At 41.6% G+C, this 21,910-nt stretch overlaps 1 protein-coding gene across 1 annotated transcript; it reads left to right on the forward strand.

Moving 5' to 3' along the window:
• The first annotated feature begins 837 nt into the window (after positions 1-837).
• On the forward strand, positions 838-21,250 carry PI15 (peptidase inhibitor 15). Its single transcript, XM_088471557.1, has 6 exons — positions 838-895; positions 1,231-1,550; positions 15,130-15,248; positions 18,876-19,008; positions 19,110-19,225; positions 21,115-21,250. Exons 2-6 carry the CDS (start codon positions 1,284-1,286, stop codon positions 21,248-21,250), a joined length of 771 nt encoding a protein of 256 aa, XP_088327683.1. The 5' UTR covers positions 838-895; positions 1,231-1,283.
• Positions 21,251-21,910: the final 660 nt, after the last annotated feature.

Below are 21,910 nucleotides of genomic sequence, written 5' to 3' on the forward strand. Positions count from 1 at the left end.
CCAACCGGCAGGCCTGCAACATGATCCAGGTCACTGTGACCCGTTTGGGGCATTTACACTGCAGCGTTTCATGGGTTATACCCATCTTAAACCCTGCTAGTTACCTAGGTTGGATTGCCGGGTCACTCGACCTGGCAATCCAACCCTTTCCCCTTTTACACCAAGGAGCTACCCGGGTTAACCCTGCAATAACCCTGGTTTTAGGAGCTGAGTGGCTGGTAGTTTATCACTTTCTAATTTATTACTTTCCAGAGCTTAGGACATCACCCCTCCCTTACTTTTGCTACTTAGTCCTTGTAGTTTCTTATGCAAAATGTTTTTAAAATGTATGACAGCATAAGTCCAAATTGTAGAAGAAAGCCACACAACTATTTAGAAGAAGAGACGTAATTATTCATGGAAAACGCGTAAGCAGAAATGCCATGATAGATTGCCTTTACATGTTTATTGCATTTGGCTAAGCTATGCCTATAAATTTGCAATTGCAGGGAACCCCTGTGTCCAAATGAAATTCAGATTGCTGAGTTGTATTCCAATACAACTGAGGACCACAAAAGGAGAATGAAACATGGCCAGGTCATTTGCATTTTCCCTAATTTGTTATAGGATTTGGATTGTTCTTACCACCCCTATGATATAATGCCACCCAATCACTGTACTGCACTGTAAACTCCTCCTCTAAGCTTTGCCTGCAACAGGGTCTGGCAATGAGAGTCCAGGCTGTAACATATAAAAGCTGTTATCACTCAGAAAATCCTGCAGCCAGAAGTTCTTAGCTAGCAGAGATTTGTATTCACTGAATTTATGACAGGAGACATCCTCCCTTACAAGGCTACACACTAATAACACAGCATAGAGACATTTGACTGTTGCAAGATTGACACACTGTTGAAAGGTAAGAATACATATATTATATATGTATTTTACACATATAACAATATGATCAGCATTTCGTTTCAGAACTAAGACTAAGGTTTACTGAAGTTTTATTTACAATCTTACAATCTTTCTGCCTGCCAAGTAAATCTTGGCTTTATACATATATGGTATCATGCAGCTAAAAAAATATGCTATAATAATTATTTTTTAATATTAATTTAAAGCATTTTGTTGTGTGTTTTATTAGTCTAAGCAGAAAAAAAACAGATTTTTCTGTGGCTCAAATTAAACTTTTTGTTTCATTTTTATTCTTTTGGTTTTTTTTTCTCTCTTTTTTTTTAATTTTTTTAGGTTCCAAGAAATTATTTTTGGTTAAAGGCAAAGTCTGCGCATAGACTCCCAACATGACCGAACTCTTTTTTGTGGCTGCAGCTTTCATGCTTTCTGTCTTCTGTGAAACATGTGGTTTAGTGTTACCTAATTCCACAGACTTAACATCAGCCAGCAATTTCACCACCATAAAGCCAGATCTCAGTGCTCAGTTGGACTCCAATATCCCCAAGGCCAGAAGGAAGCGCTACATATCCCAAAATGACATGATCGCTATTCTTGAGTACCATAACCAAGTCAGGAGCAAAGTCTTTCCACCTGCAGCAAATATGGAGTACATGGTTAGTGATTTATTCCAGAATGTACAGTCCATTCAAGATTTGCAAAGCTTTTGAATGGCACTGCTCTGTACCTCTTATGTTTGGGTACATATTTCTATGTGATTGCCTATCTGTGCCGATTTGTGATACTGCATGCTAGCGTAAACTTGCAATTTACTTCCTTGTTTTAGATTATTATGAATATCATCTAGCAGATGGATATGGGTAGATGAAAGCTAGAGAGCAGATTTTTTCTTAATACAATGATAAAAAAGCACCGTATGCAGTATATTACCATGTTAGAATATGTATTTTAGAATGTAAGCTCTTACGAGCAGGGCCCTCTGCCCTCTTGTGCTTCTCCCTACTTTAGTTTCATCTACTTCTTACTCTCTACTAGGGCACCTAACACTTGGTTGCTTATCCTCTGTTGCTTATCTGGGTGTTATGGTCGCTAATATAGCAATATATATTATCCATGTCCTGGTCCTGTATTGTATTGTTCTGTAAGTCACTTGTCTACAATTTGTTTATGTACTTTGTAAGGCGCTGTGGAACATTTGTGGCGCTATATAAATAATTGATAATAATAATAAATTATAGAATTTGTAACTAATAATGCAGAAAAAAATGTTTCTTCAGCATAATTTACTGTAGGGCACTACTGTGGATAAGTGGTACTGTACACAACCTTTTATAGGTTGGGACAACAGTGTCAGTGTGCCATTAGCCTGCCACCTCAAAATGGTTACCTATAAAAGGTATTACATGACTCACTGGTGACCCTACAATATATCCAGAGACCCCATTTGCTTTTGCACTGCTGTTATATATAATATTATATTATATTCAGTGGAGTATCTATAATGGTTGCATGGTGTGCGTAGCACAAAGGCCCCACACTGCTCCCCCTGCACCCATTTAGTATACTTACCTCACTGGAATCCCGCGTCAGCACTGCACAAATTGTCAGGAAGATGGCATGACTGCCATTTTTCCTGAGACTTACGCATGCAGAGTACAGGAATCATCAGGAAAATGGCACCCAAAACCATGTTCCCAGAGAGCAGCGCATGTGCAGTAGACTATGGCACGGGGCCAGATTCTACCTGCAACTGTGCTGAGGAGAGAGGAGGGAGTCTGCACAGGGCTGAACACTTGCCCCCTCCCCTCTTAATCCGCCCATGGTTATATAATAAAATGTATTAATTTGTCTGACAAAGATCCTGTATATTGTAACCTATCTGAAAAAGGGTTAGTTCTATTGGTTTTATCAAGCTTGGCACACACTGGAGCGATGTCGGGCCGATTAGCCATTTCGGAACTATCACTAGCAAATCTGATGATAATGCTAGCGATATGGTGCACATCGCCTAGTGTGTACAGTCAACAGGACGTCGTGACAATATGTTGTTCTGATTTGGCCTCTGAACACATCACCTCTTGCCACTCCCAGCCAGTGAACTTAAAGATGGTTGTTTTAGTGTGTACAGGAGCAATGATAAATGGTATACGATCAAACGATACGATATGTATCAAACGATCGTTGGCAAGATTGCTGAGTGTCTATGCTGAATATCGCTTGTTCTGGGCTCCAGGGAAATAATTGGGAACGTTGGAACGATTGCTGGATCGCTCCAGTGTGTAGTCTAAGCCTGTGTATGAGTGTGACCTTCTTGTATAACTCACACTTATACATTGCTTTAAAATTTGTTAGTCCAATTTAAATAATAGTGATAAAGAGTATGAAATTCATAAAATAGAGAGCCAAATATACTGTACTGTACAGTAACATAAAGCAATACAGGGTAAGTCCTTGTACAAGTATCACTCAAACTATTGGGTCATGTAATTTTATTCCTTGGAGATGAAATATTGGATTAAACTCCATTACCAAACAAGTGACTTCTATTAAGTATGTAAGGCCCGTATCTGTAGGCCTAAGTTATGTTACAAAAGGCAACTACAGTGATGATTTAAAACAGTGCTGCTGTTGGATGCATTTTTTGTAATTGGTTATTTGGATTGTAGTTTATTGCCACAAAAATTGCACACAGGGCTGTGATATCCCTGCAGGTGGCCCTTAACCCATGAGAACAGCATTTTGAAGAAATACAAAAATGTTGCTCAGATTCACATACTTCTTTACAAAAGGGCATAATAATAATAATAATAATAATAATAATAATAATAATAATAATAATAAACACTGGCACACTAAAACAAATATTAGCATTTTTACAGTAATTATTGTTATGAAATTACCAAGAAACTTCTCTCAGAAGTGATAACTCCTGTAATAAGTATAACAAATGCCACAAATATGAGAGGTGTAGTTTAAAAAAACATTCCTATTTTTTTTATTCATTTCTCAACTAAATAAAAGGTTGTGATGCTGGCCGCATACCCTCAGGCAGCCTGTAGGAGTGCTGTATGGAATAGTGCAACATTAGTACAAGGATGCTAAGGAAATAAGATGAAACACTAGATGTACCATTAACGATAAACTACATTAGCAAAGGGAATTAGGTTATGGAAATTTTAACATAATCGTAGGTGTTCCAAGGCATTTATCAACAGCTTCTAAATACATTGCTCTAGTATTTCAGTAGATCTGCTCAGTGCAGTGTGGCACCTTTACTTGCATTCGTAATCCTCCCTGTCTATCATTCATTCTACTCTATCTATTGTAACTATTCATACATCTATTTATCTATACACACATCCCTACTTGCTATTCACTGAAGAGAGACCTATATATTGCCCAACATTTATTGAGACAAACACTGTAGTAAAACATGCATTATAGCTATACATTGTCTTTAAATAACTCTATTACGACATAATTCCACCAATCCTGCAGCTTAGATATAAATACAAGAAATATACATGTGTACATAAAGACTTACTGTACTTCAATGACTAACCAGTGGCTTGTTTAACCTACAGGTCGGTCAGTCTCGGACAGCCCTGTTTACTATGACTTAAACTTTCCAAACATGACTCGTTTCCTGGCCTACATGAAGAGCTGTTTGTAGCCCATAGAAAGAGACTTGCTGTCCTAAGATACTTTACATTCTTACCTGTCTACAAACACTTGCAAACATTGTAAAGATGTCAGAGAGAGTTATAATATCAGTAGCGGCTCTAGTGACAACAGCTGGCCAACAGGTTACTGGAACTGCAGACCACCAGCAAGCCCCATACAGTGCAGATGGTACTTAATTAATTGCTATTTCCTTTACTTTGCTGGATAGGCCTTTGATGTTTCCTGCATTCCATAGGTCTGATATTTATTGAGCTTACCCTAACTATGGGTAATGAATGGGACCTGTTAGCTGTGATAGTTTGCAGCACTGCATATAAGAGACCTGAAAGCTGTAAAATTAGTCTATAACTCGTAGCTATCTTGATAACATCATATAATAATTATTCATGGGAATGTCTCATTAATGTTGTCTTTGTAATAATGTTTCCATTTAGACATAGGTAATATTGCCTTGCACATTCTTGTACTGTACATATGTACTGTATATGCTATGGTGAGACTACTATTGTATATACCTCTCTGTGGGATGACTGTGCACATTCAACTTAAATGGGGATTCACTACTAGGACCAGATGGCCCCATGTTAATTAAGTATCCAGCCTATCACGACTTGTACCAGAGCAATTCAGTATTTCTCCTGTTCTAGGATTGCTGCTCGCAAAGCAGATGACCCTTGATCTCTAAAACACAGTGTTAGTGCGCATGTATGAACTTAGGGCCTGATTCAGCTTTGGGAATAGAGTGAGAATTAGCACTTAACTGTGTACCTGGACAAAACATGTTGCAATGCAAGGGGTCTAAATACATATAATTTTTTGCATGTAGTTTAAATACTGGCTGCTTTTGTATTTAGCCCACAAATACTGCACAGCTTTATTATTACACTGTACTTTAGATGTCAGTTTGGACACCTCCCTCCCAAATCTAAATCTCTCTGCATATTTAAAATCTGCCCCACCTGCAGTGCAGCATGGTTTCACCAAGAAGTTAAGGTGCATACACACGTGACGATTTTTTTAATGATTTGTCGATAACGACGTCGTTATCATTAAATCGTTCGAAAAAATCGTTCAGTTTATGAGTTATAACGATGAACGATAATCAGAAATGCGCACTCCTGTTTGTAGTTTGTAGTTATCGTTCATCATCCATTTCAGACTGTCCAACATGATGATTTTCATTAAGGAAAGGAATATTATTTGTTCATCGTTCAAAAAATCGTTCGTTACACTTCAAAAAATCATTCACTTTTTCAAGGGAAAATCTGGCAGAAAATCGTCGGTTACAATATCGTTACGTGTGTATGCACCTTTAAGTGCTAAATCTCACTCTATTTCCAAAGCTGAATCAGGCCCTGAGTTCAAGCATGCGTATAGCAAGAGCCGGGGGTGGTCGAGCACCTACAGAGCTAGCTCCTATGTGGTAGGATACTGCGTAAATTGGTCCTGGTGTATCTATGGTAAGAAAATTCTATTATAAACTCCACTGGGGCAGGGACTAATATACCCAGATAGTGTTGTTTAAGTGTACTTCACTTTGGAATATACTGTAAAGTAAATAATAACAAAAAATCCACAATATACTTCACTAAAATAATGCCCTATATTTTTATTATTTGCCCATCTCATCATTAAATTACCATTACATAGGAACACAGAAGAAACCAACTGGTTTAGTAATTTTACTAGATGATAATTCTTTCTCAGGACAGACCTGAGTGTATCCCAAGTGTTTGAAAAGGCTTTCTCAGGGGTATGTAGTCGGCATCCCGGGAGTCAGGATGCCAGCAGTCAGAATCCCAATGTCGGAATCCCGACCCCTGTCATCCTGACAGTATGTATTAGGTTTAGGGTGAGAGTTAGGAGTTAGGCACTAGGAGGAGAGTTAGGGTTATGCTGAGGGAGGGTCAGGCTGTAGGGGGGGTTAGAGTTAAGCTGAGGGAGGGTTAGGTTGTGGGGGGGTTAGAGTTAAGCTGAGGGAGGGTTAGGGGTTGCAGTACAGATCTAGACACACGATAATATAAGTGCATTGGAAATGTATGGGATGTTCCTGGGGGAAGGGGGGGGCGGGCTAATCAGATGCATGGAGATGTTGCAGCTTATGGGAGTGTCGCAGGCACATCGTAGGATAGTGATTGCAGTCAGAGACACAGAATCTATCACATAGTAGGCCATATTTAGGTGGACAATCTGCACCTGCCATATGTCTGTTGGAAGATACGATGGTGCATCGTGATACGATGCTGGGTCTTCGGACGCAGCACTCAGATCTGCAATGCTGTCAGGAGGCTTCTAATTCCTTCAGGTGCCTCCTGCACCATTTTCATATTTACGTACTGTAGTTGCTGCAGTGTGTTCTGCGTTCATCACTGGCCCAGGACCCTTGTTCTTATGCAACTCGCTGTAGAAGCACCAGTTGACTTGAGCATGGATGGTCATCACGTTCTGCATACACACAGGTGACACTATGAAGGGTACTAGGGTAGAATACTGATAGAAGTTATTACTTGGTGTCATGTTTTTGGCAGCATGATGCTACTTTTTCCTCACAAATTTCCACCATGGAGCATTTCATTAATGGCATTTGGTGGGAGAGTGAAGGCAGCTGTAGCTCCTTCAACAGTGTACCCAGCATAGACACTTATTTCCTTAAAAAATGTATAAATATTGCAAAAATATACACGAATGATACAAATGGGGCAATCGAACATATATCATCTGTCACTAGGGCCATAACTAGGGTGGTGCAACCAGTTCCATGGCACAGGGCACCACAAGACAGGGGGCGCTGTTTGGGCCTGTCAATTTTCTTGTTTATTATCATTCTCACTTGTAGCTTCCTCTTCTTTTATCCCCAGCATCTACTGGTCTCCCCTATCTCTTCCATGGGCCTTCCCCATGAGGCCATGGACCTTTTTCGGGTGCACTATCTTATGTCCCTATTTAATAAAAAAAAGGGGGAGGGGGTGCCAATGCTCTCTCTGGCACAGAGCTCATATTCTAGTTACGGCTCTACCTTTCACTGTTCGCACTTGGGCTCCCCTGGTTAAGCAACATATTGGACACATGTTGGCGCATACTCTGAGGTTCAGTGGTTGCCCAATTCTAAGACATTAATGATTTGTAACAAGGCTGAAATCTGTCCATGCTTATCAGGGCTAGCAAAGCAAAGACGTTACATAATCCTTCTCCCACTGGAAATGTAGGAATTCTGAATTGGGGAGTAGAATGTGAAGAATGATCATCTGTTTCTTTGACATGGACCAATGGACAACCACATGTCTGAGAGTACAGAGTAAATGCTGCTACATGTTCCTGCATGTAACTATTGTTGTTCTTATAAATCAAGAAAGCTAGAAGTGTTTTAATACAGAAGACACACTGGGTCCCATTTGGCATTTGCCATTTATTTGTGTAAGATATACATTTCCGTGGTGTGTGACATCTTGTGCTTTACATTTCATTGACTTGTGTCCCCCTATTCACATAAATGCAAGACAATTAGATGTCGACACATCCCCAGCAGGGGCATGGAGGGGGGGGGGGTACTGGTATTGATTACCCTGGCTTGCTGGAGTGGCCCGGGTCCGCCACTCCCCCTCCTCCCTGTCAGCGGCAGCAGTGCCCAACACACACTGCTGTGTGCTGGGCTGCAGTAAGTACAGGGAGGCTGCTTTTGACTGCACCTGATAGGAGGGGGAGAGCTATAGCACTGATAGCACCTCTGAAGCAAATACTGTTTTTATAAAAATAACAAATAAATTATAAGGAGGTGTAGCCACGACTCCTTACATCAGGCCACACCCCTTGCTAGTACCCGTGCCCGGTCAGGCTCTCTATGGCCTTAATCCTCAAATATCTCTTGCAGGTAATGAAGGGCAAGTGTCACAATATGCTATGATGATGACAACAATCAGCAGTAATAGCAAGTTTCTTTTAATTGGTTGATTACGTATTGACCCCTCCAGCTAATAATACTCAAATAATTAACTCCTAAGTGTTGTGGCTATATTTGATCAAGTATCATCCGTCTCTTCTCATTACTGAAGTTACATTTTCTTTTGAACCACTGCAAGTAAAACAATTGTCATTTGATTTTTTAAACAGCGGATGTGGAGGTGTTTGTATTTAATTACATTTTATGTTTAAAATGTGACCTGTATTTACTAACTGTAAAGATAGTATTTTCTCCTGTGTACATGACACATCACTTCATTATTATATTGTGTACAAATAGGGTAATTCAACTTTAGCCTGTACCACTAACACTGATACTATGCTATCCTTAGACATAAGTATACACATCTGTACGTCTGTTGCACACTGGCTCCAAATGCTATTGTTTTTTCGCCAAGAGTATCTTGAGAATACAAATGCATTTAATGAGTCAAAAGAATGCCTCTAAAGAACACAAATGCATGTATTTATACGTTACAAATATATTAAAAAATATATTATTTTAGTCAGGCTAAGAATGACCCATTTACACATTTATTAGCTGAATACAATAATTACAATAATGTATCACCAACTGTATATGACAAGTCTATAAAAAGTGTTAGGCGACTCTATGAGAAGTATGAAGATATGCAGTAGTAGGCCTAGTGCTTGTATACTGTACAGGTCACAGAGCTCAAAGGCTCGCTCCTTGTTAACTTATACAGCATAGTACACAGTGGTTAGCATTGCTGCCTCACAGAACTGGGATCGTAATGTGCACTGGGGCTCTATCTGTGTGGAGTTTGCATTTTCTACCCCTGCTTCTGTGATTTTTTTCCAGTCTCCCACAGTTCAAAAACAATAGCAGTTGGTTAACTTACTTCTGACAAAGTGAACCCATAGTTTCTGTATGGTAAGGAAGTTAAAGAGTATACTGGGGTAGTTTAACACAGTAGGGGGCCCATATGCAGCCTCCATGCAGTGTGTGTGTATCCCTCACGCAGGTACAGGTGCAGTTCATGCTTGCCTACTTTTGAAAAAGCATTTCAGGGAGATTGTGAAAGCAGCACCTATGAGCGCGGCGGTAAAGTGGGCGTGTACTGCTACATCTGAGAGGCGTGTCATAAAATTGATTTACATCCACATGTAAATGAGCCCCAAAGCAGTTAGTAAGATCTACTTGTTGATGAAAACACACTGATACTTCTCAGAAAATACATGTAACCATAGGGATCATTGTGCCTTATAACCAATGCAGGGAAATTATACTAATGATCCCATTTGAATGTATATATCTCTGATTTTTTCTTTTATATAACAGTGTCATAAGGGGGTATGGTGAAATGAGGGACATTGGTAGACTCTTCAGGGAGACAGGGAGATTGCTGCTATTTCAGGGAGTCTCCCTGACAATGAGGGAGAGTTGGCAAGTATGGTGCAGTTGCAGAGTAGACTCTGGGCTGGAACTGTGCCCGAGTGTACTTCGTATGTGCAGGTCTACGAGAACATGGCATCTGTGTCTGGTTGCCTGTGACTTTTCTTCTGCACAGCACATATGCAAATCTTTGGCAAATTCTGCACTATATTTAAGAACTTTCATTAAGTGAATGTAATAAAGCTGGGACAGTGGCAACGGTCAATTTATTTTGCTGTGTTGTTTTGTGGCAGAAATGGGAACACTTAAGGTGCCCATCCACTAGCAGACATGAAAACGACTGCACAATTACGACATTGTAATCGTGCAGTCGTTTGTCAGCCTGTGATGAGCCTGCACTGACTAAGCAGTCGTTCAGTGCAGGCTCATCAATCATCTGCAAACATGCTGAACCTGACGTTATTGTCAGGTTGACCAGCATGTTTGCATGATGATAGATGTCTAAACGACCAGCGGGCACGCGCATCACTGGTCGTTTTAGACATTTTTGCAAACGATTTATGAATGATTGAACGATCGTTATCGTTCAACCGCTCAACTTAATCGTCTAGTGGATGGGCACCTTTGCAATAAATATTGTGTGGAAGAGTTTTCAAAATTGTAAAATGTTCCCGATTTAGTATTGTAACATTATTCCTTTGTCAAACTTCTAAATGACCTTCTATAAGGAGCTCAGCTGCTAGGGCCTGATTCCGAGATTTAAGCTAATACAATCACAGCTGTATTCTCTCTCGGATCACAGTTGCTAAAATATGCTATAGCCATCCAAAGCACAGCATAGCAAAGGGACGCCCACTGCTGCCTTCTCATATCCGCCCGACAGCATAAACATTGTTAACATCGGCGCACATCAGGAAGTCACGCAGTATGTAAGTCAAGTCTGACCAACCGCAAACACAGTATCTCTCCTGACACGTAGAGAGGTCTCATGCAGTGAAGGAGACTGCAATGGCTAATTTGTGCACGTCCATGTAACATCGTTTAAACGTCCAGACACGCCTGCATTTGTTGACACCCCCCACCTGTTACCACCCCCAAATGCTGACTACTGTCACTCATTTTGCAAGTGGTTCCTATGAGCGTAATCACAGTGTAATCGCAGCATGTGCGCAGTGCAGTTTTCGCACATGTGCAATGGCAAACAATTGCGTAAATTCTCTTTCTTATGAAGATAAAAGGCTGAGGTTTTAAGCTAGTATGTTTTTAAAAATAGTTGGGTTTGTAGTACTTACATTGGCATAAGAAGCCTTTGGGGTACATGTTAGTTGCAGGTGGTTGCGAGATGTAGGAGATTTAGCAGCTAAATTTAAAGAGGCAATTTATTTAAAAGGTAAAACCAACCCAGTGACTAATTAACCTACATCTCATGGCTTCCTGCAACTCACAGGCTATTACATTACATTGTCTCAATTACTGAGGGGGAAGCCAGGTCAGCAGATGGGGAAAGGCGGCCGTATAGGCATGTCTACGATTATGCGATTCACCGCAAATCATGTTATTGTCCCCCCCCCTGGACGTCCCACTTGTGCTCTACAAGGTAGGGGGGGGTGGGTGGGCGAGCGGGTGGATGGGGGCCGCTGGCTGTGGAGGAGGGTGCAGGAGCCTTGCCTATTTTTCTGGGTGGCTGGGAGCGCCACCTGATAACGGGAGCTTCCCGGCCATTCCAGGAGTGTAGGCAAGTATGCTGTATGTTAATGTTACACATGCATCTACCACATGGGCTTCAGCAGAAACTTAGACACTGACTATATTGTGGACACATATTTTTGCATTTTAAACTACTATTAAACCGGCAAAGTCTATTGTAAACATGCTACTTGTCAAATCAATGAACCAATATATAAAGCATGTCCTTTTCTTCTGTTAAGTAATCCAGTGTTATAAGACTAGCAGGAGCTAGAATTCAGTCTGTTTATACAAGTGATGACCACGATAAACAGTCAAAGAGAAATATTATAGAGTACAAACCAATAAACAAAAAGCAAATCTACAGTAATTAAAAAGAAAACAAAGTAATTCATTTAATTGATAACACACATTGTTGTCCAATGTATTTAATGGATATTTTCTACACAGTCCCTACTGCAGTATATATGTTATTGTAGGTTGGAAAAGGGATAAGCAAAGTTGTGTTTTAGACATTCCAAACCGGTTTTGATTTAACAATTGGTGACCTTTGCTGTGTTGACTGATGTTGTAATTCAGGGTTGGCTGCGGTGGCTGGATACTAGTAGCTTCAGCAGCTGAACAGCTCCCGGAATGGACTGCCAGTTACTTCCATACTAAATCATGCATCGTGTTACTGTACAAAAAGCAGAATACCTATTTTGACACTAATGATACATTTCAGCCACTAGATTATGAATGATGAAGTAAGATGATAACAATGTTCCCTATAGATTTCCATGAAAAGAGACTTGTATGAAGCACATCATAATACGTTAGCGAGCTGGACCCTCATGGCCGGCTTGTTCAGTTCTGGCTAGAGTGGATTTTGAGCAGATGCAAAGGCACAGCTCAACGCTTATGAATCGGCCCAGAGGTAGCAGAGTTATGCTCCTTCGCTACATATTGCAATATTTGCAGCAGGTCACAGCAATCAATTAGCAGTAAGAGTTTATCTGTCTAGTGCAAGTTAGACAATGAAAGAGTATGATTGGTTGCTGTGGTTTAGTGCACATTTTGCACTTAAATGCAAAGTTACAGTAGTGAATGGAACTTATACAGTAGCTGGTGTGCAACACAAATGGAGTTTTTTGCATGGATGACTTTTGCAAGGCACAGCACCGTTGGAAGTAAAGTGAAAGACAAAGAGTAGAAATAGACATAAGGAGCTATAGATTCTGGGCCTGGTGCAGAGTTAGCAGTAAATAAGGTCTATTCCAATGAAATGTGACCGCCCTATGGGTGTACGCATGGTTTGCTACCTGTCAGTATTATCGATGCACCTCACCTATCCTATACTAGGTGCAAAAGATATGTCTCCAAACAGGCATATAATTTAATACTTACGTACTGTAGCCCTCTTTCAACTTGTAAGGACACTCCGTTACCATGTACAGTACAGTAGTTACACTTCTTCTGCTGTAAGCCTGTAAGTGTGATTGAAATGTGTTTGACTTTGCTGCACCCGTACTAGCATGCGCTCAGAATAGAACAGATTCTTTTTTTTTGCCAAGGGAACCCTCACGGACCCTCCATTATCTAGCTGTCTTGTTACCACAATTCTTGTGAAACCTAGAAGCATCAGATCTAGAAACTGCAGCCTCTCTTCCTAGTTCTCCTCTTATTGGGCAAGAGGATAAATCTGACAAAACTGCTGTTTGGCTGCACAATGTGTAATGCTCACCCTCTGTCATGTAACTTCACAAACTGCCATCAAATATATAAAAATGAAGAAATAAAATACTTAGGGAAAATTTAGCTAAAGAATATTTGTGGGATATCCCCCAAAAACGCCTGGTTTTGTGGAGTACCTGCAAATATTAAGTAACACCTAAGTGCATGAACAGGGGACCGCAGCAAATATTGGAGATTTAGGGGTCTATTTACTAACTAGTGTTAGGAGACAGAGTGAAAAGTGATAAGAAAGTGATAAGGTGCCAGCCAATCAGCTCCCAACTGTCATCTCACAGGCTGTATTTGAAAAATGACAGTTGGGAGCTGCTTGGCTGGCACCTTATCACTTTCTTATCACTTTTCACTCTGTCTCCTAACACTGCTTAGTAAAAAGACCCCAGAGTATCTGCTGCAATCCCCATTTCCAATCGCAAAAGCAGCCCCCGGGGACCTGCTAAAATGCCAAATTTACCAAGTTCCATAATGTGTTAGCTATTGTAGCCCAGGGGCTACAGATCACAAAATTTACCAGGAGAGGATCCTTCCCAAACAATGGCTTCACACATACTTGGTCCACGGCCGCCCCCCGAACCAGGAAGTAAAGTTATCACCTTAGCAACCATTTTACTCCTGCACACATTACAGTGATGAATGCCAATCAGAGCCCCAGCGATCCTTAATTGCTTATTGCTGCAATAAGCATCAATAAGATATTATAATTAAAGTGTCTACAACCTTATAACTGATAAATAATCCAAAAACACAAACATAAATATTAAAATCTGATTGGGAAGTCTGTTAAGCAGCATAACCATTTCTATGAATATAAGAGAGTATGCCAGGCCTTCTTTGGCCATTTCCAATGTTAGGAAGTATTATAAGGATAATCTGTGTAAAATTTCACTCACAATTACTCAGATTAGACCCTGGAACTCCTGGTCTTCATCCAAAGTGGTTGGATGTGTTTCAGATTTTGGTGCAGGAAAATTCTTGCTTTAGTGAGGTTATAAGTAATTATAGATTTTCTACAAAGTTCTGTATATCGTAAAGGGGGGGGGATACTGCAAAATCCAAGTGTCTGCAATGCAGATACGGATGTATTAAAAGTACATCTCCAAATTTAATCTTATATACAGAGAAAACAAAAGCGATTTGAACATTTCTACACAAAGAATAGAAATACTGGCACGCAGTAAGTTGCTTTTGGAGACTCTGAGAATAAGGTTCAATCCTGAGCATCAAGATAAAAAGCAGTTGGGTGCAAGCCTACAGCCTCCAAATTCTGGTTATCTTGGACACCTCCCAAGTCACTCTAGGGATGATTGTGGTTTGTTTTAAGCTTATTTATGTATCCGTCTAAACCTTTTACAACCCATTCTTTCATTTCAAACATGCATTGGTAGCATTTTTGAGTACAGACTATAACTGTAAGGACTGCACACCCTTGTAATGACCCCTTACATTGGCATCTAAATCTACTAGCTTACAATAGCATTTACTGTACATTTTCTACAGTAGTGGTAAATTGTAGTTGCACGTATGCAAATATTTACATCTCCAGTACATGTGAATATCAGATACAGTATGGAGGACTTAAATTGCACCCAGGAAAGAGAATCCATCATTTACTGTGCAACATGCTTCGAGAAAAAGAAAAACCTAAATCTCTTTTGCCAAATTTGCAGGCTAATTGCTCACTGGGTATTGTCTGTCTCTCCACTGTGAAAGCAATTTTTTGATACTCTAAAATATATCTGCAATGTAATAAATACTTACACAATGCAAAATGCAAGCTCAGCTATGCAGTTTTTCTTTAATACAGTGTCTGTTATATGCAGGTCTGGGACGACAACTTGGCCAAGTCAGCAGAAGCCTGGGCAGCCACCTGTATTTGGGACCATGGACCGACTTATTTGATGAGATTCCTTGGTCAAAACCTATCCGTGAGAACAGGAAGGTAAACAATTTAATTAAAGCTTAATTATGTTTTATGCTCAGGACAACATTCCCTATGTGTAGCCAAGAGGTGAGTCCCACCCAAGAATCCACTGTTAGCTAAAACTGAGAGGGGTCTCGCATCACTACTCATGAGACCAGAGTCTGTACATAGAGCATGATTCAGAGGTGGACGCAATGCCAATGATTGCGAATTTGAGTGTTTTCTTTGTACTGCTATGATAGTCGCACAGCGCAAGCGCCAAGTTTGATCACCAACAGTGGTTGCATTGAGGATTTCGATGCAATTGATTGACAGTCCGTGAGCATTTGTGGGAGATAACTTGGGGGGTGGCGAGCCAAACATAGACGTGTAGTGACCGTTTCATGGGTGTGTCTTGGCCAGTGACTGCGTTTATGTACAGCTGACATCTGATAGACATTCTGAGCAACCACAGGATTGCTCAGCAGCTCAATGGTGCAACCAGTGGTGCATCTTCGTACACAAGCGACGGGTCAGAGACACAGCCAATGGACGTCTGTGTACAAACCGGCTGCAACATTTGCATTTTTTTGCGGAACCGCTGAATATGGAATCGCAGTCTCAACTAGATTTGCGTCCACCTCTGAATCAGAAGCCATAGCTCCATATAGCTGTATTGCAGAGATGTGAACAGAGGCCCTGATTCAGAGCTGGTCGCTCTTTTTTATTTTAAGAATGGCCTCCTGGCCGCTCGCATAGCTGTGGGTGACCACCCACAGCTATAGCGAGCGGCCATGATGATGTCGCGATGGTCAAGACCATCACGACCATCGGGGTTGCGACGAGACCCTTGTGGTAGGGTCTCGTTGCCACAAGCCCCAGAGAGATTTTGGCTCTAACAGAGCCGGAATCTCTCCACTGACATCACTTGTCATGTCAGTGAGGCCGGCCCCAGATGGTAGATGTTCTCATGGGAATGCCTCCGTCTGGCCAGCCACCCCCCCTGGCCCGCCCACCAAATGGGGCGTGCTATCACTCAACATCGACAGCACGCCCCCTTTGGTGTGAGACCCAGAGCGACGGATTGCCCGTCGCTATCCGGGTCTCACGCATGCGCATGACGGAGCCGGCTCTGTCGTGCACATGCGCACTGGCCCACCATCAATCCGGTTGCGAGCGCACTGCGCTTGCGACCGGGTCTGAATCAGGCCCAGATTGCAGTACTTACATTATGAGCTGAATGTGACATTATTTATTAACAATTACCTGTATAGAGCCAACATATTCCATTGCGCTGTACAATTTGAACATGATCTTGCACCTAGTGTCATATCATTTGGAGGTTTCCTATTTGCCATCTGTGGGTATGACAGGAGTAGGAGTTGCAGTAAAGTGTACAAGCCCTTTAGGGGTCTATGTACTAAGCTTTGGATGGAGATATGGTACCAACCAATCAGCTCCGAACTGTGACTTTACAGGCTATGTTTGAAAAATGGCAGTAAGAAGCAGAGTGGTTGGTACTTTATATCCATCCACTTTCTCTCTCCAAGGCTTAGTACATCTACCCTGTATCTAAGTGTACCCACACACACCATATTTATTCTTTTTAATACAATCCCATTCAATGAAATCTTACAATTATGTGTATGGTACACTAAAATCTTATTCCTAGCACTGCAGTCAAATGCAAGAGATGTTACAGAAATGTGATTGTCCGCATTTAATAGTTTACAGTCCAGTTTTATGATATAAGAAATGGATCACTACTGGGTGTGTGAGCTTGTTTTCTGCACATGTGCAATATGTCAAGGTTTCCCTGTGATTTGTGTACATACAAATTGTTCAATGATAATATGGTTTGTGAAAAGACTTTTCCATTAAAATCAATACAAATGTTAGTAATTATTTTAGTAGCAATTGCTGGTTCCTCTTCTCCAAGGTTGCATAGATTATTTATTCTCATGTCTTTATGTAGCTGTTGGATGATATTTGGCAAAGATAATATATAAATAAATAACATTTTGTAAGGCAATACACAAATTAAACAGATTAATTAGCGTTGGAAGCATGTCACTATAGGCAGGGGTGACCCTATACATTTTCAGTCTCTCAGGGTAGAGACTTAGGGCCTGATTCAGAGCCAGGCGCTCTTTAAGAGCGCTCACTCTGAATCAGGGCGTTTTTTTTGTTGTTGTTGCGACCTCCTGGCCGCTCGCTAAGCTGTGGGTGACCACCCACAGCTTTTGCGAGCGGCCAGGTGATGGTCGCGATGGTCTCGACCATCGCGACCATCCGGGCTTGCGACGAGACCCTTGTGGTAGGGTCTCGTCCGTCGCAAGCCCCAGAGAGCTTCCTGCTCTAACAGAGCAGGAAGCTCTCCACTGACATCACTGGTGAAGTCAGTGGTGCCTCCCACAAACGGCAAGCGTTCTGTTTGTGTAGCCACCCCCCCTCCCCACCTACAAAATGGGGCGAGCTGTCGATCAACATCGACAACCGCCCCTTTTGTAGTGAGTCCCAGAGCGAGAGAATTTCTCTCTCGCTCCGGGGCTTGCACATGCACGCGGCGCGCGCCGCTTGTGCGCAGTACCTCACCATCGACCCGCTTGCGAGCGCTGTGCGCTCGCATGCGGGTCTGAAGCAGGCCCTTAGCTTGGCATCCTACCCTGTATATAGTAGTCACTGTTGTAGTGCTTGAATACAGATGTCTGTATTGTAAAGACTGATATGTTTGTAGAGTGAGGGCAAAACCCTTTTTAAGTTTTGTTACATGTGATTCTGGGGTGGCTTCACTTTTAAATAGAGCATGTAGACCCCACTGTCTCAAGACAGAAAGAGAAGTATAACTGTCTGTACAACACTACCTCACCCACCACAGTGACCGCCATATAATGCAGGCAACATCAGTGACCCCATATAATACAGAGAACATAGTGACCAGCCGCCCTATAATAAGGAGAGCACTAGTGACCACCACATAATCCAGAGCACATCAGTGACCAACATATAATACATAGAGCATCAGTGACCAACATATAATACAGAGTGCATCAATGGCCACCATATATTACAGAAAGCATCAGTGGGTACCATATAATCAGAGAGCATAAGTAACCACCATGTAATACAACGAACATCACAGTGACTGCAATATAGTGCAAAAAACATAATGGTGACTGCAATATAATACAGAGAGTCAGTTATCACTATACAATACAGAAAGCATCAGTGATTATTTATTTAAATAGTGCACAAATATTACGTAGTTAATTACTGTACAAAGAATATTTCAGTCATTCACGTGAGTTCCTGCACCGGTGGAGTTTATAATCCATATTCCCTATTACATGGACACACATACAGTGTACACTGTAGGGTTAGTTTTTCATCAGAAATCAGTTAACCTATCAGTATGTTTTTGGAATGTGGAAGGAAACTGGATCATCTGGAGGAAACCTTTGCAAGCACAGAGATACCATACAAGCTTCATACAGATAATGCCTTGGTCAGAAATTTAACTCATGTCCTTACTACTGTGAGGCAATATTGCTAACCACTGCATCAACCATACTAGACATTATTTAAATCTTTGGAACATGAACATAAATTAATATTGACAAATGATGTACATTTAATTTCCAGTAACTGTATTGTCCCTTTATTTAGATACCAGTCTATATTGCAACTGGTGAAACCGTGGTACGATGAAGTGAAGGACTATGCATTTCCATATCCTCAAGACTGTAATCCCAGATGTCCCTTGAGATGCTTTGGACCAATGTGTACACACTATACACAGGTCATATGAGTTCTATAGTTTACATTCATATTTTAGGAGTATGGTTTTAATATGTCATGAAAAAATACTGATTATTTTTATATACTTATGTCATTATACAGATGGTTTGGGCAACAACCAACAGAGTAGGATGTGCAATCCACACTTGTCATAATATGAATGTTTGGGGAGCAGTTTGGAGAAGAGCTGTCTACTTAGTCTGCAACTATTCCCCAAAGTAAGTAAATATTTGTGAGCACTACCAGTATCAGAAGCTATTTTGTAGGTTGAACCAATATGTTTGACAATGTAATCTAATAGTTCATCATCGATCCCCATACAACATTATCATTAGCATTTGTTCATACAACAAAACCCATCAGCAGCTACACACTTCAGTAAGAACACACTGGTAGTGCATTGCACAGAGAACCAAAGTAGTGAATTGCAGAGAGAACTCACTGATAGTCAAACATTATCTGGGTACACACTGATACACGCCCGTTCGTTTGATATATCTATAGTGCATCGCCGGGTGTGTTCATTGGATAGGTCTGTGAACGATGTCTTGCACAAACATATCCGATCTGTTGGGCAGCACAGCAGATGGCCGATATACTGTATCTGAAAGATATATCTGTCATCTGCTGGTGTGTACGGGTGACCCGCCGATCGTCCCACACACATGCTGCGGGACCCGGCAGTGATTGACCGCTCAATTGAGCGTGCGATTTAAATGCCCGCCCATTTGAGGTGTCAAGCCCGGCACATTGGGCAGATAAATTGGTAGGTGTGTATACACTTACCAATCATCAGATAGGTTTGCGGGCTGGCCGACCCGTTGACCTAGGGCCTGATTCAGAGCCGGACGCAATTAGCGCTCGCTCGTCCATAAAATAGGGGTGGCTATTCAAATGAACCGTTCGCTCTTTGCGGTCTGTTCACGCCTCTAGGTCTGAATGAGCGAACAAAACTTGCGGTCGTTTTTTGGATAAATACGCCCCCTGGCCGCTCGCATCCTACGTCATGTCCGCTATTTATTAGATTAATCGAGTACATCGACCAGCGTATGAACTGCTCGCTATTCTTGTGGTTGGTTTTTGCTACCACAATCATGCTAGCAGTTCTGACTATAAAATAACCCAGTGACGTGGTCAATGACGCTGCTGTTTTAATTATGCACACCCATAAAACGCCCGTTTTGACCTTTAAGCACGCCTGTGTTCGGATATCCACTCCCCGTTTTCAAGCACCTTCCCCTGTTACCACCCACATACTCCTCTTTCTGTCACTCAAAATAGCAGGCATTCGCTATTTAGCGAACAAACGATTTTCGACCGCACTGACTGGTTCGAGCATGCGTATTACGATCCGTACGCATGCGCACAGGGGCAGAACTATGGGAGACAATGGAGGCGTCTGCCGCCGGGCTCCAGCTCTGAAGGGGCACCTCCTCCATTGTCCACAATATATTTACCCCACTTAGGGCTGTAACTATGTACCCAAGGTGTACCGTCACAGCCGCCCAATACATGGCACCTCTTCCTGACACCTCAGAAGCTACCATACACTAGTGCATAGCTCCATGTCAGACAATCAGCTGCTGCCTTGTCCATCTATAGCCTGTCTGCATGTGAATTACTACATTATAGTGTCAGCGGCTGTGCCGGGGGGGCACCAAATTATAACTTGCCTCCGGGCGTCTGGGACGAACTTACGCCACTGCATGCGCAGTTGGGCAAACATCGCTTGGAACGAGTATACTGCCGCTTACGAGCGGCTCTGAATCAGGCCCCTAGTGTGTACCGAGCTATTGAACAGAAAACCCACCAGCAGTTGTACATTGTGCAGAGAATCCACCTGCAGACACACATTGCACAGAGACCCCACTGAGGGAGGCACATTGCACAGAGACCCCACTGGTGTTGTTGTGTATCATCAGAATTACAGCACCAGTGACAAAATGATCAATATCAAAATACAAATAAAACCCTATTACATGCAATTTAATAAACATGCACAGTAATATTTCAGTGGTCACTGTGCCCTACATATCCAAATGGGCAAGTGCACAGACCTCTATTCCTCTGTAACTGTGATACTTAACATTCTCTATTTATTTTTTAGGGGAAACTGGGTCGGTGAAGCACCATATAAAGTTGGGGTCCCATGTTCTGCATGTCCACCAAGTTATGGGGGCTCTTGTACAGATAATCAGTGTTTTCCTGGAGTAACATCAAACTACTTATACTGGTTTAAGTGAGCTGATCGAGGATATTTTAGTTTATGAATCCAGAATTATTTTTGGAATTGTCATACATTTTTATATAATACATGAGAAATATAGTGTTATAAATAAGTGTCAAACATATTGTCAAAATCAGTGAACAACAGTTTAATCAGTTCTAATCTCTGATTAGTGACATCATTGAATCAGGTTTTAGAGTAAGAAACACCTGTACAACTATGTATTATAAGAAATAGTATACCTGAAACTATACGATAGGTATAATTGAAATCACCTTAGTTTTGTGAATGACCTACACTAATACAGGTGGGATTTGATTGCTTATATATTGTTTAACATGTCCACTTGTGTGATATTAAATGTTTACCAGGAACAATGTAACTCTAAATCCGGGTACACACAGGGCGATGTGCATCGGTACGATATGTCGGCCCGTCGGAATGACATATCGTACCTCGGGTACACATTAGAACGAGGTAATGAATGTCAGAACAGTCCCTCGTTCCTTCATTATCTGCAGCGGGGCCGCGCATGTGATATCGTCCGTTTGGACGTGCAACACAGCCAACCGGACGATACCGCATACGACCGTGGGAGTGCGCATATTGGCTGTACACACTGAGCGTTGCAGCTGTTACATCATTTCGATCCGGCCGGAAATAACCTATCGTGCCG

Source organism: Taudactylus pleione, unplaced genomic scaffold (assembly GCF_031769625.1).
Source record: "Taudactylus pleione unplaced genomic scaffold, aTauple2 ptg000114l, whole genome shotgun sequence".
In the NCBI taxonomy this organism is placed as follows: domain Eukaryota; kingdom Metazoa; phylum Chordata; class Amphibia; order Anura; family Myobatrachidae; genus Taudactylus; species Taudactylus pleione.